Source organism: Electrona antarctica (genome assembly GCF_951216825.1).
Source record: "Electrona antarctica genome assembly, chromosome: 9".
In the NCBI taxonomy this organism is placed as follows: Eukaryota; Metazoa; Chordata; class Actinopteri; order Myctophiformes; family Myctophidae; genus Electrona; species Electrona antarctica.
In genome coordinates this window covers 22,664,493-22,678,674 of record NC_136790.1, presented here as the reverse complement: position 1 = coordinate 22,678,674, position 14,182 = coordinate 22,664,493, and the positions used below count along the sequence as shown (strand labels likewise).

The window sequence follows — 14,182 nt, the reverse complement described above, 5'->3', positions numbered from 1 at the left end:
TTGTTCAACCTCAGAGATGAATTAATTCAGAGGATTTGACAGCCCCCACAATCCCAAATTTGAAAGTGAGCACAGGAAATGACTGACTGACTGAATGAGTTTGCCAGTGCCGATATTCTCTATTCCAGAGAGGGCTTTGGTCGAGCTGCCATGAATTGATTAAAAACCAGCTGAGATACTGCAGCACATTGTAGGTCCTGAACAACATTGACGGTGGGTAAAACTAAAACAATAAGTAAGCCACTAGACGAAATATAACATCTTTTGAGCATTTGTAAATTGTAATTATAATGAATGTGTTTTTGAAATTGGCTAATTAAAATCAAAGTAATAGTCTGTTAGAATTAGCCTAAATCTAAATCAATTAAATAATTATGTTGCTGGGAGGTCAAGGCTAGGTCAGACTAATAGAAACAGTAATGGTTCCAATTACTTGGCTTCGTCGTTGGGTGGCAGTGCAGTGTTACACTAACAGTGAGACACTGAAAATAGTCGATTGGAATCTTTACCCTAAAATACAACCTATTTGAACACACCACTGTCGGGACCCATAATATGGTCACGCAGTGCAAATTTAAGCATTTCAATTATAGATTGTGTTTAACTGTTTAATAGTCACCGTGGGTGTTTTCCAATAGCCTACATAATTCATAACAAGATAGAATGCATGGCGTTAGAGGACTTGTTTACCCCTTCTCTTTTATCAAAGTCGATTAATACAGGCACTTTCTCTGTGAGCTGGGTTCAACACAAGTTATTGCAGCATACGAGTATTACGTAGTACTAAAATTGGTGCTGATTTGCCTCGACACACCGGAGGATGGAGCCAGCAGCGTTAACGTCAAGAAAAGCTGGTTGAACCGGGTGCGCACAGACAGTGATGCGTAAATGGGCGTTTCGGAGCGGCGCGTCTCGTTTGGCGGTGCCAGGTGTGTTCAAACCTGTAGCAGGGAAGAATGCTGTTGTCTCCCCGGAGCTGTCATTGAAGCGAAATGTTTCGGATCGCGAATGGGAATTGATACACCGTCTTCCAGTGAACGCAGCTGGCCATGTCGCCTTGTCACCCATCTGCGAGCCCGCGCTCACAGGTATGAAATGATCTCTCGTTGACGCACTAACATAAAAGCCACGGCGTCCGAGATTCCATCCAGTCGAGTATCGTTCGCTCATCATCGGTCAGTCGGATGAGGTGAGTTCTGCGTTTTGTTTTGACAACTTACGCCCGAACGAAGGCTAATTGACAAAAAACATGTCTCGACTTACGATGGCGCGTTAGCGAGGAATACATTAATTCTTAATTTTTAACCAGTTCGCCACTGTCAGACCTGTCAGGGCTGTAATATTTACGCACAACAACAACAAGCACTTGGAAGTAGCAGCCAGGACTACTGAACCCACGACGGAGCTATTCTCCGTGCGATGACAGACCACAACGCATACGAGAAACCGAGATGAAATCCCCAACAGGTCGAGGGAATAACTTACCACACCACATCTGCTAGCACAACGAAAGCGAATTGAATAGTCTGAAAGGGAAGAGAAAGGGTGCGACATCTGAGGAGCATTTGGACATTGTTTTTTTTAAAGAAAGGAGTTCAACATGTCCAGAACACTGAAAAAGAAGAAGCACTGGTCCAGTAAAGTGGTAGAGTGCGCTGTGTCGTGGGGGAACCTCGGGGATTTTGGCTCCGTGGTGGAGATCCTGGGAGGAGCCGAGGTGGGAGAGTTCCCCTACCTGGGCCAGATGAAGCTGGACGTGCTGGTGTGCCATGTGGGAAAACTGCCCTACTACGGAGACGTGTTGCTGGAGGTGAATGGGACGCCTGTCAGTGGACTTACCAACCGTGACACCCTGGCTGTCATCCGCCACTTTCGGGAGCCAGTTCGCTTGAAGACTGTCAAACCAGGTGCGTTTCTCCCGTACCTGTTTATCACACAGTCTGTACCTGAGCTCTCATAGCCAGGCTATGGTATTGCCAAAAGCATTGAAAATGCAAAGCTGTCCACTCACTACTAGCCACAAGCCACGTACCCACCTGATAATGTGCCTATAGAGAGCATCAAACATGATAATGGTAATAATGGCATGGAGGTCAGCTTAACTGTATTGGAATTTGGACTAAGTGCACTCACATCCATGAAAATAGGGCCTAATTACATTTGCCACTAAAAGGCTACACAGTGTCTTGAGAAACTGGTTTGGTTATCTGTGTTGTCCCATCATTTAATTTCACATCCTTGTCTGCCTATAAAATTCACACATTTTACAAGTCTATATACAATGAGAGCTTGACGTTATTGTTAAGGTCTATAAATTATATCATGTTGCATGCAGTAGCCTACAGAGATGTAGTCGATGATGCAGAATGCCTTCGGGCAGACTGCAGGCTCCATGGTTTGGGCAAAGGGTGACTGCATGATGCTACAGTAGGCCTAAGTGAGGAGGGTCAGTTGTCTGTTAGTAGGCAATGCCGGTGGGTTTTGCTCTTGTTATTTGGCTATGCTGATTTACAGTGCACTGTAGCCGGAATGGCTAAACAACAACTGAGACTGTTCAGAAGGTTACATCAGCTGTAGCAGCTGAGTCCCAGGGCCTGAGGCAAGCAGCCCTGAAGATCAGCTGTGTCTGCGTGTGGATGTGTGGGTGTGGATGTTTTTTTTTTCTTTAGACATACACTGCAGAAGCCTCAGTTTAAATTTAACTCTCAGAGTGTAAACGGAGTGTAGGCCAGTTTATGGGGAAAATAAAGGCTTACATGAGAGGATGAGAACATATCCACACACTGGAACTAAAGCTATATTTGCGATTTTCTGATCCAACATTTTGTGTCAAAATGTCACTAATAAAATGGAGATTTAATTCCACTTTGCAGATGCACTAGGTTTTCTTGGTTTTCTTGTCCACGTATAATTCTCAAGAATAGTGTGGACAATTTAGCTCCCAGGTGCTCCCCAATGATTGAATTCTGCACTAGCAGTTAACAGTGCGTGTGCGTGTGTGCGCGTGTGTGTGTGTGTGTGTGTGTGTGTCTGACTGTGTGTGTGTGTGTGGGGGCCAGGTCCACCTTTTTTCAATGTATTCACCTGTATTTGAGAGCCCTTTACAGTGTGTGTGTGTTCTTGTGTGAATTTCATTACTCTGTATGCCCCAGAGCTCCCAACACCACGGTCTCTGCCCCACTAACCAAGGATGATTAATAAAGGGCATGGGAGAAAGAGAGAGAGAGAGAGAGAGAGAGAATCAGCTCTGACTTTGGCTCAAGGCTCAACACCCACGCCAAACATGTTTTGCTCTTTAAAGCTCACTGTGGCAAACGCCGACAATTCGCTCCATAACTTAGTGCTTCACTTCATCCTCTTCATCATCACCAACAAAAGCACCAACCTGCCCTGACTGTCTGCATTCAAATGAGAGGTTGCTAGTAAGGTGGCAATGCATTTGATGATCTTCAACATTGATGTTTGTCACCATATAGAGGTACAACCTCTTACCTCACACATCACCCTCTGGCTCTGGCATCAACACACTTACTACTTACTATAGTGTACACATGGGGCCGTTATTGTGTGTGTGTGTGTGTGTGTGTGTGTGTGTGTGTGTGTGTGTGTGTGTGTGTGTGTGTGTGTGTGTGTGTGTGTGTGTGTGTGTGTGTGTGTGTGTGTGTGTGTGTGTGTGTGTGTGTGTGTGTGTGTGTGTGTGTGTGTGTGTGTGTGTGTGTGTGTGTGTGTGTGGTATTTAATCTAATAAATGCACATGTTCTATATTGTGCGTGCGCGTTTGCATAGTATGTGCATGTCGTATGTGCGTGAGTTCCTGAATGTGTGTCTGACTGTGTACATTCCCACGTGGTTGCCTCATGTTTAATTCACACCTTTTGCATAATTGAGATTGCGAGCGTTTTTCCTCCACACTGATGGAGGGAGGCAGGCCAGCCTGGAGGATCAGCGGTTAGCAGGAATCCGTATTCCGTAATAGCACAACGGCGGCCAGCGGCAGAGGAGGGGAATGCTTGATTCATAGTTTGCTGAATGCTGAAAAAAAGCAATATTCAAAGCATCTTACAAGTGAACAACGTGGCATGCTGTGAGCTTGTAGATTTGCTATTTTCAGCATGCAACACACTGGCACAAAGCAAAGTATAAATCAGGCTGGAGGAGGAGCTAGTAGAAGAGCTTGTGGTGTGAGCTCTGGCTGCACCAGATGTTCCACACCGCTCCTCCATATCCATATAGCATGAGACAGGATGTCAGCTCTGTCTTGCTCCTCTTCTGGTGATAGTGGTGGTTGGCTTCATATGGTGCTGCAGACAGTTTGGTACAAGCTAGGAGAAGAGAACAGGAGGAGAGAGGGGGGAGGTAGAGAGAGAGGTAGAGAGAAGGGTGAGAGTGAGAGAGAACAGAGATGGAGAGAGAGAGAGAACAGAGAGGGCGAGAGCTACAGAAGCAGCGACAGAATGAGATGGATGAAGAGAAGATGGAGCGGAATTAAGAAAGACAGCCTCTGTTGGGACTGGGAGTCGGAGAGAGGTAGGAGAGAGAGCTAGACAGCAGGAGATGGGAGTCCAAACGTGTAAGAGGTATAGGAAAGACTAGAGAATAAGGGAATGGGAGACCCTAATAAAGGCAGGCTTTATTCAAGGCAGCTACTGTAGAGTCTCTATGGAGGCTATTATCCATCTCAGCCATTGATCGAAAAGTGTGTGTGAGCTGAAGAGCGCTCCATGCTGCACTTCCACAACTATTCCATGGCTGCTGCTGTTACAGTGCATCATCTGTTCCCGAGGGACCGCCAGCAGGCAGCTGTTCACATACATACGTACTCACATGTAGGCCTTTACATACTCTATCACTCCTTTGATATAGTTCACACTGAGCCTACGGCAAGAGTAATCCATTGCTGCACCACGTGGGCATGTTCCCATTTCCTCAGGAATCTTTGATTAAGCACGAGAACGAGGTGCCTTTATTGTAAGCAATACGCTCGTGACTATTTTTGTCATTAACTGCGTACAGCAAAACTTGTGCCAGCCAAGGATTTGAAATGCATCCCTGTTGAAAAGTTCTTGAAGATGAGAAGAGGCTGACATCATAGAATTCCTTTCGGCAGTGTTCTCTTGCTGTGGTGCCGCTTTTGCTGCTGTAATCAGCATGTGATCAGTGATGTGAGAGTGATACTAGCTTAGTCTGCAACATCCAAGTATCAGTATCATATTTAACCAGTGGTGGAAAAAGTTTTTTTGGTGTCCAGTTTTTGGTGTATGTAAGGCGTTAATAAGCAATCCGCAGCAGGTTTTTGCATTGAAAGTTCCCTTGTTCTGTTCAACATGTCAGCACATTTCACATTACTTGCAGATCAGGCCTATAGAGATGAGTACAGTGAACCCATTCTTTAAGCGCCCTGAATCAGACTGCAACTGTGAGCGTGGACTAATCACATTAATGCACCTCTCACATCAGGACGTGCCTCTCAGTGGAGTCATCCTCTTGACAATCAGAGATCTTCAGCCGACTGCCAGGAAATGGGGTAGCGGTAGGGGGTTGAAAGCGTGATGCCGAAATGGAGGAACCGATAGAGCCTGGTCAGAAAGCTTAGATGAGACATCTGGCTTTGTTCGCAGCTCAGAGCCGTACTGACAATCAACTCAATTAGGCCTAGAGTGAAAGAGCCCTTAGCCTTCTACATGGACCTCATTGGTTAAGGATTTGAAAATGGAAACAGCCGGTGTCTCTGTTGATGAGTGGGAGATGGTTATTCATGGGATGATTAGGCAATAGACAGACTGTATAAGAGCTCTCCATGATTTAGGGCTTGGACTCTTTTGGAGATTTTTGTTTTGCTGATCAGTTCGACCCTACAGACATCATCAATGTCTAGGGTTTATGAAATGTACACAGTAGCTATAGTTAGACACAGTGCTACTGCACAATGGTCACTGCTCTTCAAATCATCTAGAAAATGCTGACAAGGGCTATAATTTCAGTTATTTAAAAAAAAATCATGTCTATAACTAGCCGCATTACCTCCAGTAATGCAACGTAATTCATTTGTTACAGTTGCATACCACCAGATGCCATATTCAGTGATATGCTGTGGCTGTGATATCCTTATACACATGAGAGAGCTTTAAAGATTACTTGCTAGCAGGTGCTGATGATGCGACAGTCATTGGACCTAATCCTTTGCTAGGCGCATGCTCGCTCTCGCGCGCGCGTGTGTCTGGATCACGAGCTCCCCTATTTCTCTTAAGACGCACGCATCAGCAAGTGTGTTGTGTTTGCAACAATAGGGCATGGTCATCATTAGCATGTACGTGTGTTTCTCCATGCCTCGAGTACTAGTCTCAACCTTTATAGCCTTTTCTCATTAATGTCACTCATTTTTCCTGCTCTTTCGGTCTGTGCATTCTCTCACTTTCTTCTTTTTGTCCCTGTCAACCATCTCTGCCTTTTTTGCTTGTATCTTTTTTTTGTTATCAAATGTTTTTTATTTAAGACAAAAAAGCACAATAAACCATGTTAACAGCATGAATGAATAAAGAAAAAAAAACGAGTAACACGTACAACAGCAAAAGAAAAGAACACAAAAACAAACCACAAACAATCCCACCCACCCCTCCCCCCGGGACCAAAGATGCCACAAAATGCACACCTGCGTCAAGACTCCTACTACTGTGCAATGGGAAGAAATAATAATAATAATAATAAGACTAAATCATGTCCTTGACCAAATCTACAATATCAGACCAAATATGAATGTTTTCCTCTTTCGCTCCATGTAGTCTTGCCGTTGACATTTCCAGATAGATGATATCTAGAAAGGTCAAGGCCCATTTTTTGCTTGTATCTTACATGTACATTGTAGCCATTTATTTGGTTGGCACTCTTATCCATTGGTAGCCTATATGTGTATGATGAGAGAAGATGCAGGGGTTCAGCATCTTGCCCGATCATTGATGACAGAAATTGTGAGAGTTGGTCTGCAAACACTGGCTGTTGTGGGGCCTGTCTGTGACCTTTTGATTATAGGATGCTCTCTGTGTTACCACTGTTCTTGTCTGTTACCCTGCCACCCTTTCTCAGTGAAAGTGAATTGCATGGCAGTCATTCAGTTACTCAGGAGAGTGCACGTGGCTGCATTCTCAGTAGCCATAAATGAAATGCTTATAGATAAGTCAATATTCCTCCCCATGGAAAAGACACGTTTTCACAATACGTTTGACAGCCATAAGGCATCATTATTTATTGGTTATGTTTGGATTATTCTGCCACCACAATTTTGAATTAAATCCAGTTTGCAGAACTATTCGATCTATATTTGTGAGTAAGTGTCATTTCCCTGCAATAATAACGCAATCTCATTGGAGTGTGTAAGTGTACTTGGCAATGGGCATGATACAATTACTAATTCTTAACTGATACAAATAAGCTATATAAAACTAAAAGTGGCAAACATGATAGGCAAAGCAATAATTATTTGGCTGTACTTGAAGGTAATGTTACTGCAGAGCAGCCAAACGCATATTAATCGTATCAGGAGGCAGATCACATATAAGGTCTTCAGAGTGTCTTCCTTGCACAAAGACAGTTATACAGTAAATGGATTGGGCTGTCACGATTACAAATTTTAACCCAATCCCTTCCCATTACACTAGGCGGGATGATGAGGCCAGTACCAGTCAAATGCGCGAAATACCACAGTAGAAGAAGAGATCGCAGGGCAACCATGCAGTGTAGCCCCCCTAATATTGTATTCATAGGAGATAGAGACCTGCGGATGTTGCCGTGGTTGCCGCGGGTAACCATGGTTGGCGGATGGTGCGGTTAATATAAATAGGATTGGATAACGGGTGAGTTGAGTTATGAATTATGCCCTCATATATTTCCATTGGGTTCCATTCGGTTAATTTGACGATTAATTGTCAAATCATCAAAGAAATTAAAAATAAAATTGTCAAGTCATTGCGAACAAGCCTTTTAGGCTTTGTAATCAAAACTTATATGACAAATAACTTAAATATACCAATAAATTAGAGAGAGAGAGAGAGAGAGAGAGAGCGCGTGAGTAAAAAAGTCATGCCAGGAACAACATAATCTCTCAAACTCAAATCATGAGCTACATGGAAGAAGCCCATTACGGGAAGTTGCATTGTCAACATAAGAGAGTAATCTCTAATTGCATATTTCAATTTAGATATACCATGCCATCTGGATTTTGACCACACTGAAGTTCACCATATCTCCCATGAGATTTTGTTTAAATTATATTTAACAGCGTGTGAGCTTGTACAGTAAATTGGCTATGTTCTGCAAAGAGATTTGGTGTTTAGGGAAAAATAGGAGGGGGCCAAATACAGACCCATGGACCCAAGTACTGCACAGAGAACGCACAAAGAAGCAGATTATAATATAGTGTCCATACTGTGCTTGCTCTGTAAAGTGAAATGGGAATAATAAGTATAAACCTGACTGCCATAGTGCTTTCTCCTGTGGACTATGTTTGTTTGACTGAAAACAATAATTGTTTTAGCATGAACTAGTGCAGTACCATTGTCAGCGGATAGTATACAGTTAAGTACTGTACTTTTAGCAGTAGGCTACCTGTTGTCACCTTAGTTAGTGCACTTTTTTTTCTTTGCACTGACTTTGCATGTACAGTAATTGTTTCGCGGTTTCATGGTTCTGGAGAACCGCTGATACACACTCGACTCTCTTGGGTCGACGTCAACAATACTTACGTGATACACATGTGAGTCATACACACTTAGAGACTGGAATTTATAGATCTTCATTTAGGGTTAACCATTATGCTCGATACAGAATAGTTTATTCAGAATATGGTTTACATAAACAATTAAGGCCAACAGTTCAATACACATTTGTACGGAATAAATTCTTAAATTGCCATAACATACAATGGCAGTGTCGCTGACGACTCCTTACAAGAACACTTACAATTCAATTGTAAGTGTTACAATTCAATTTAATCGGTGAAAAAACTTGTCAGATGTCAGATAATAGGTTATTGTGGCAGAACATTAACTTCTCTGTGACATTCTGGTTGGCGTTGTGAACACCTCATTATTATCTACGACTGACTGAATCTTGAGTGTCAGCTCAGGCGGGACAACTACGACACTTTCACAGTATGGTTGACATGTAAGGACATTGATATTATTGCAGTAAACTGAACAGTAGGCACTCTACAGAGTGCAAATGTAGTGCACCGTGCAGTAGACACTATAGGCAGTACAACTAAGGAAAACGTTTGAGTGCCTCGCATTATGCTGAGTGATTCCTTATTAAAATGGCACACTATTGTGGATGTAAACGGCAGAGCTTTTTTAATATAATTTTTTTTTTTTTTTTTGCGACGGCCGATGGAGTCATAAGAAGCTCAAAATGGCCGATTTAAATCGGCCACCGATTGTTCGGAGCACCACTAGTAATATTCATAGTCAGAAACCTATGCTCGGTATTAGATGCATTGTAAACTTGAGATCCGTAGCTTTATATTGAGTGGTCTGCCAGTGTAGACCATATGGCCAATCTGTTAATAAATTCATCAATCAATCAATCAATGGCTGAGTTGAATGTGATTTATTTCCCTGGATGTTTTGCAGTGGTAAAAAAATGATTTGATTAAATGGTATATTTAACTGTTTACTATTCGATAAAAAACATACTAATGTTTAATTAATAAACATTCTAGTTTTATTTTGTTTTATTTAAATGTTTTAATTTCACATTTGCTTCTCAAATATTCAAACGACTTCTAAAATATGTAATCTATGCTGCAGACAAGAAAACAAGAAAACTAGGTGACGTTGAAAGCCATCCGTTTTTATGCCCTCATTACTGGTTCTTGCTTCCGCTTTCTTTGTGGAAAGCTCTCTTTTTTGGGGGGTTTCTTAGTTCTTACTCACTGTGATCACTGTGCTCTATTCACTTTCTGCCCTATTTTCCTACTCGGCGCCTCTCCCTCCTTTATCAGTCAACCGTCACTTCTTATTTATTATCCAGCAGCGCCCATATAGTTAGTTACCATAGCCAATTACCATTACCAAGCATCAGACTTGACATTACATTATACTGTACTGTACATTTGGCTAACCTGCAGCAACTTGGCGTGCTTGTGATTGAAAGAAGATTAGAAGGGACTGAGGTGTGGAGTCCAAGAGTCTGACTCTTCAGTCTGAGAGGGTATGCTTGTTTCACCAGCAGCACAGTGCTTATATGTACTTGTGTGTGTGTGGAACCTGGCTCTGTCACAAAGGACGTTATCTTCTCGCCACAGCAATTGAAACGCGCCTCTGGAGCTGCATGCTCCAAACCCTCCCACATTTGAGCAGCACCCCCTTTCATTTACCCCACGCTTGGCCAGCAAGCCACTTCTTTCATCGTCCCAACTCCACCCCCCCCAAACACACGCACACACGACACACACACACACACACACACACACACACACACACACACACACACACACACACACACACACACACACACACACACACACACAGGTATTTGGTGTTTACATTCTGTATTAAACTGCTATTTGAGAGGATGATTAGCAAGAATTTAGTTTGCCCTGTGGCTGTTAACCACGTGAGCACTGAGGTCCCTTATTCTGGGCATGTCATTATAGTTGAACATTTGACTAAAGCGGTTGACCAATTAACAAATGGCAGATATCGATCAATCAGAGTTTATACTGTAGATTACTACTAAATGTTCAGGTGGTCTTCACATCTAGATTTTCAGCAGATATCTGTAAAATCTCGCCCCCTCTCCGTTGTGAGACATAGTATATACTAGGGTTTAGTTAGTTGCTGTGAGAGTGAGGTCTAGCCAACACCAACTCGGGATTTCTGGATCGCTGCCCTCCACAATTTCCTATCCAACATCAGGTTCTTGAGCTCTTCAGTGTTGTCAGCCAAGCTGTTGTCAGCACGTCTCCCATATGGTCAATTTACTTGCCTCAAGTTCTGGGTGCCTGACGCAGTGCCCTGCCAGCCTCATCCTTCTCTCTCTGACTTTATCCGTAACCCGTGGTAGGTCCCCATAGAGGTCCACATTTCTGATGCGGTCCGTCCATGTGACACCTAGTGCCATTCGTAGCATTCTAGTGTAGACTCCATCCAGGGCTTTTTCCTGTTGTATTGTAAGGGTCCATGTCTCGGCCCCATACAGCAGTACTGACTCCAGTAGCTATGAAAAGCCGCCTCTTAAGGTCTTCTCACATATCTGATTTCCACACTCTCCTCATCCCGTGCAAGGCTTTCCAGGCAAGTGCTCTCCCAACCTTCAGATCCTGTTCAGTTGAGGCAGTCCAGGCCCATACAGGTACTTGAAGTCCTCGATTCGCTCGAGCACCGTCCCGTCTGCACTTGGCAATGGTTTTGTCCTCGGTGTTGACTGTCATTACCTAGGGTTAACTAGGGTTTAAGTGGTTAAAAGATTGGAAGTTGATTGGCAGACATAAACGCAGGGAGACAAAGAGCTGGACGACTGCTGCCTGTCTGCTTCTCTGTCAGTCAGTGGTGGTTGCTGACAGCAGGTCATCATGGTGTGGCCAATTTGAGAACCCATCGTCAACAAATAAAGGAAAAACAGCACCCTCTTTTCCTTTGAGTATATGGAGTCAACAGTCTGTCTCGAGAGACTATGGTGTGTCTAATATAGTGCAGTAATGGCAAAGATAGACCAGTGCTCCTTGAGGGGTTTCCAGCTCATATAGCATAACCAAATGGACCTGTAAGTCATCCACTTAAACCCCATTTCCCCAGGTCTCCCAGGGGTCTGTACTCTGTACCCCCTCCTTTTTTCTTCTAAACCAAATCTCTTACCGTAAATAAATCTACAAGTTCTACAACGTGTCTCAACGCAATGCATTGAGAGCTAGTAGATCAGCTATTTTCACAGGAGATTCACATATTTTAGCCAAATCTCTACACCTATCATATCAAGCCCAGAATAAGGCACACTAGGGTTCCACTCAGATTTTTCAGTACAGACCTGTGGTGCAGAGCCTGCATGGCAGACAAGCCCTTTTACCTCCATCCACTTGCCAGCTCTTGTTCTTTTCTGATTCCTGCACCGGGTGATTCTGTGCCAGGTAAGCTGGCAGTAGGGGAGCGGCTGGCTTTGTAGAATCTTAATGGTGGCCGAGCCTGTGCTGCACTGTGCAGATCCGTCCGTCCGTCTGTCCGTCTGCCGTTGGCTGCAGATGTTCGACTGAATGCCAATGAGACATCAGAGATTGTGGTGGGAGGGAGACTGGCTGTCTCAGAGTGACGGTGAAGAAGAGCCCTGTACCAGTAGAGTGGTGGGCATGGGTATGTATGCTCCAGGCGAAGCCCTTTGTGCCTCTCCATGTCTCTGGGGTTATCTCATCACTCCCCTAGGCACTGCACCTCACTGTGTCTCTGTCAAGAGACAGATAATCTGGGATTGTTCTCTTTGACTCTATCTCCCTCCCACTCCATCTCTCTGTTTGGTTCTGTCTGTCTGTCTGTCTGTCTGTCTGTCTGTCTGTCTGTCTGTCTGTCTGTCTGTCTGTCTGTCTGTCTGTCTGTCTGTCTGTCTGTCTGTCTGTCTGTCTGTCTGTCTGTCTGTCTGTCTGTCTGTCTGTCTGTCTGTCTGTCTGTCTGTCTGTCTGTCTGTCTGTCTGTCTGTCTTTCTCTCTCTTTCTCTCTCTCTCTCTCTCTCTCTCTCTCTCTCTCTCTCCCTCTGTTTGGTTCCCCTCTTCTCTCCTCCTGAGGTTCAACTCAGTGGGATTACCTAGTGAAAATGTAAAGCCATGTCCTCCTGACAGGATGCGTGTTTAACAGGTTATGTAATTTGAAATAATCCCTACGGGATTCCCATTGCGTTACATGCCCCACAGTGCCCCAGTCTACAGTGTAAAATCCAGAGTGTTCATTTAAATTTGAGAGGGTAAAGATGTACCCTTATTGGTCTATTTTAGTTAGAGATTAAGTGTGTGTGTGCGTGCGTGTGTGCATGCGTGTGCGTGCGTTAAGCCATGGGTGACACATGTCACAGGAACTGTGAATATTCTGTGTGTATACAGTACCCACCAATTCACATACAATTACCACCTTCCAATCATGCATTACATAGGCCCACACACACACACACACACACACACACACACACACACACACACACACACACACACACACACACACACACACACTCACGTACAAGTGTGTAATTTGAATCATTTGCTGTGTGCACATGGTTCTCTTCATTACACAGTTGAAGCTAACAGTGGAGATAAACGGATGGATGGATGGATAAATGGATGGTTGGATTGATGCAGATTGCAGAGGCTCCAGTCATCCATCCATCTCTGTCTAATCACTTTACAGTCAACTTCACACAGTTGTCCTTCCTGATCGACAGAGAGAGAGAGAGAGAGAGAGAGAGAGAGAGATTGAGGAAGAGATACTATAGCCTTGTTTGATAAACAGATGTGATTAATTCTCTTGTGTTGATACATGTATTATGTTTGTAAGGAATAGCATTAATGTGATGCCACTGATTAACACCCCCCCCCCCCCCCCCCCTCCGCCACTGCAATCAGCACACGGCTGATAATGTGTTGTTAGATCAGTCAAGGTGACTGGCTCGCAGGATGGATGTCAACTCTCATCAACCGTTCATGCCCTCACGATTTACCAATGGAGCTAGTGTGACTGGGCAGGTGTTTAATACCCTACCACACATGTGAGCCATCTCTAGCAAGAGTTATCACTCGGCTGGTGGATTTGAAACCAATCTCCTCTGAACCGTTTCAGTTGGTCGTGGATTGACATTGACAAGAACCTTTGTTGGCTGGAGATGTAAAGGATGATGAGCTAGGATGTATAGTGTGTGTGTGTGTGTGTGTGTGTGTGTGTGTGTGTGTGTGTGTGTGTGTGTGTGTGTGTGTGTGTGTGTGTGTGTGTGTGTGTGTGTGTGTGTGTGTGTGTGTGTGTGTGTGTGTGTGTGTGTGTGTGTGTGTGTGTGTGTGTGTGTGTGCGCGCGCAAATGCATTCAATATGTGCAGACATGCATGTGCACACCTACAGTTACATGGTGGTTCAGACACATGCACTGTACAGCAGTTTACAATTTAGCAGACAACAGAGCGAGTCACTAAGTGCGAAATCTGAGTATGCGGCATGAACACAGGCCA

At 44.0% G+C, this 14,182-nt stretch overlaps 1 protein-coding gene across 5 annotated transcripts in view; it reads left to right on the top strand.

Moving 5' to 3' along the window:
- The first annotated feature begins 942 nt into the window (after positions 1-942).
- Positions 943-14,182, top strand: part of magi3b (membrane associated guanylate kinase, WW and PDZ domain containing 3b) — a 227,615-nt gene continuing 214,375 nt past the window's right edge. For all 5 annotated transcript variants that reach the window (XM_079509239.1, XM_079509238.1, XM_079509237.1 and 2 more), the window contains exon 1: positions 943-1,907. In XM_079509239.1, the coding sequence (XP_079365365.1) occupies positions 1,601-1,907 (307 nt within the window). In that variant the 5' untranslated portion in view covers positions 943-1,600. The remainder of the gene's footprint in view (positions 1,908-14,182) is intronic.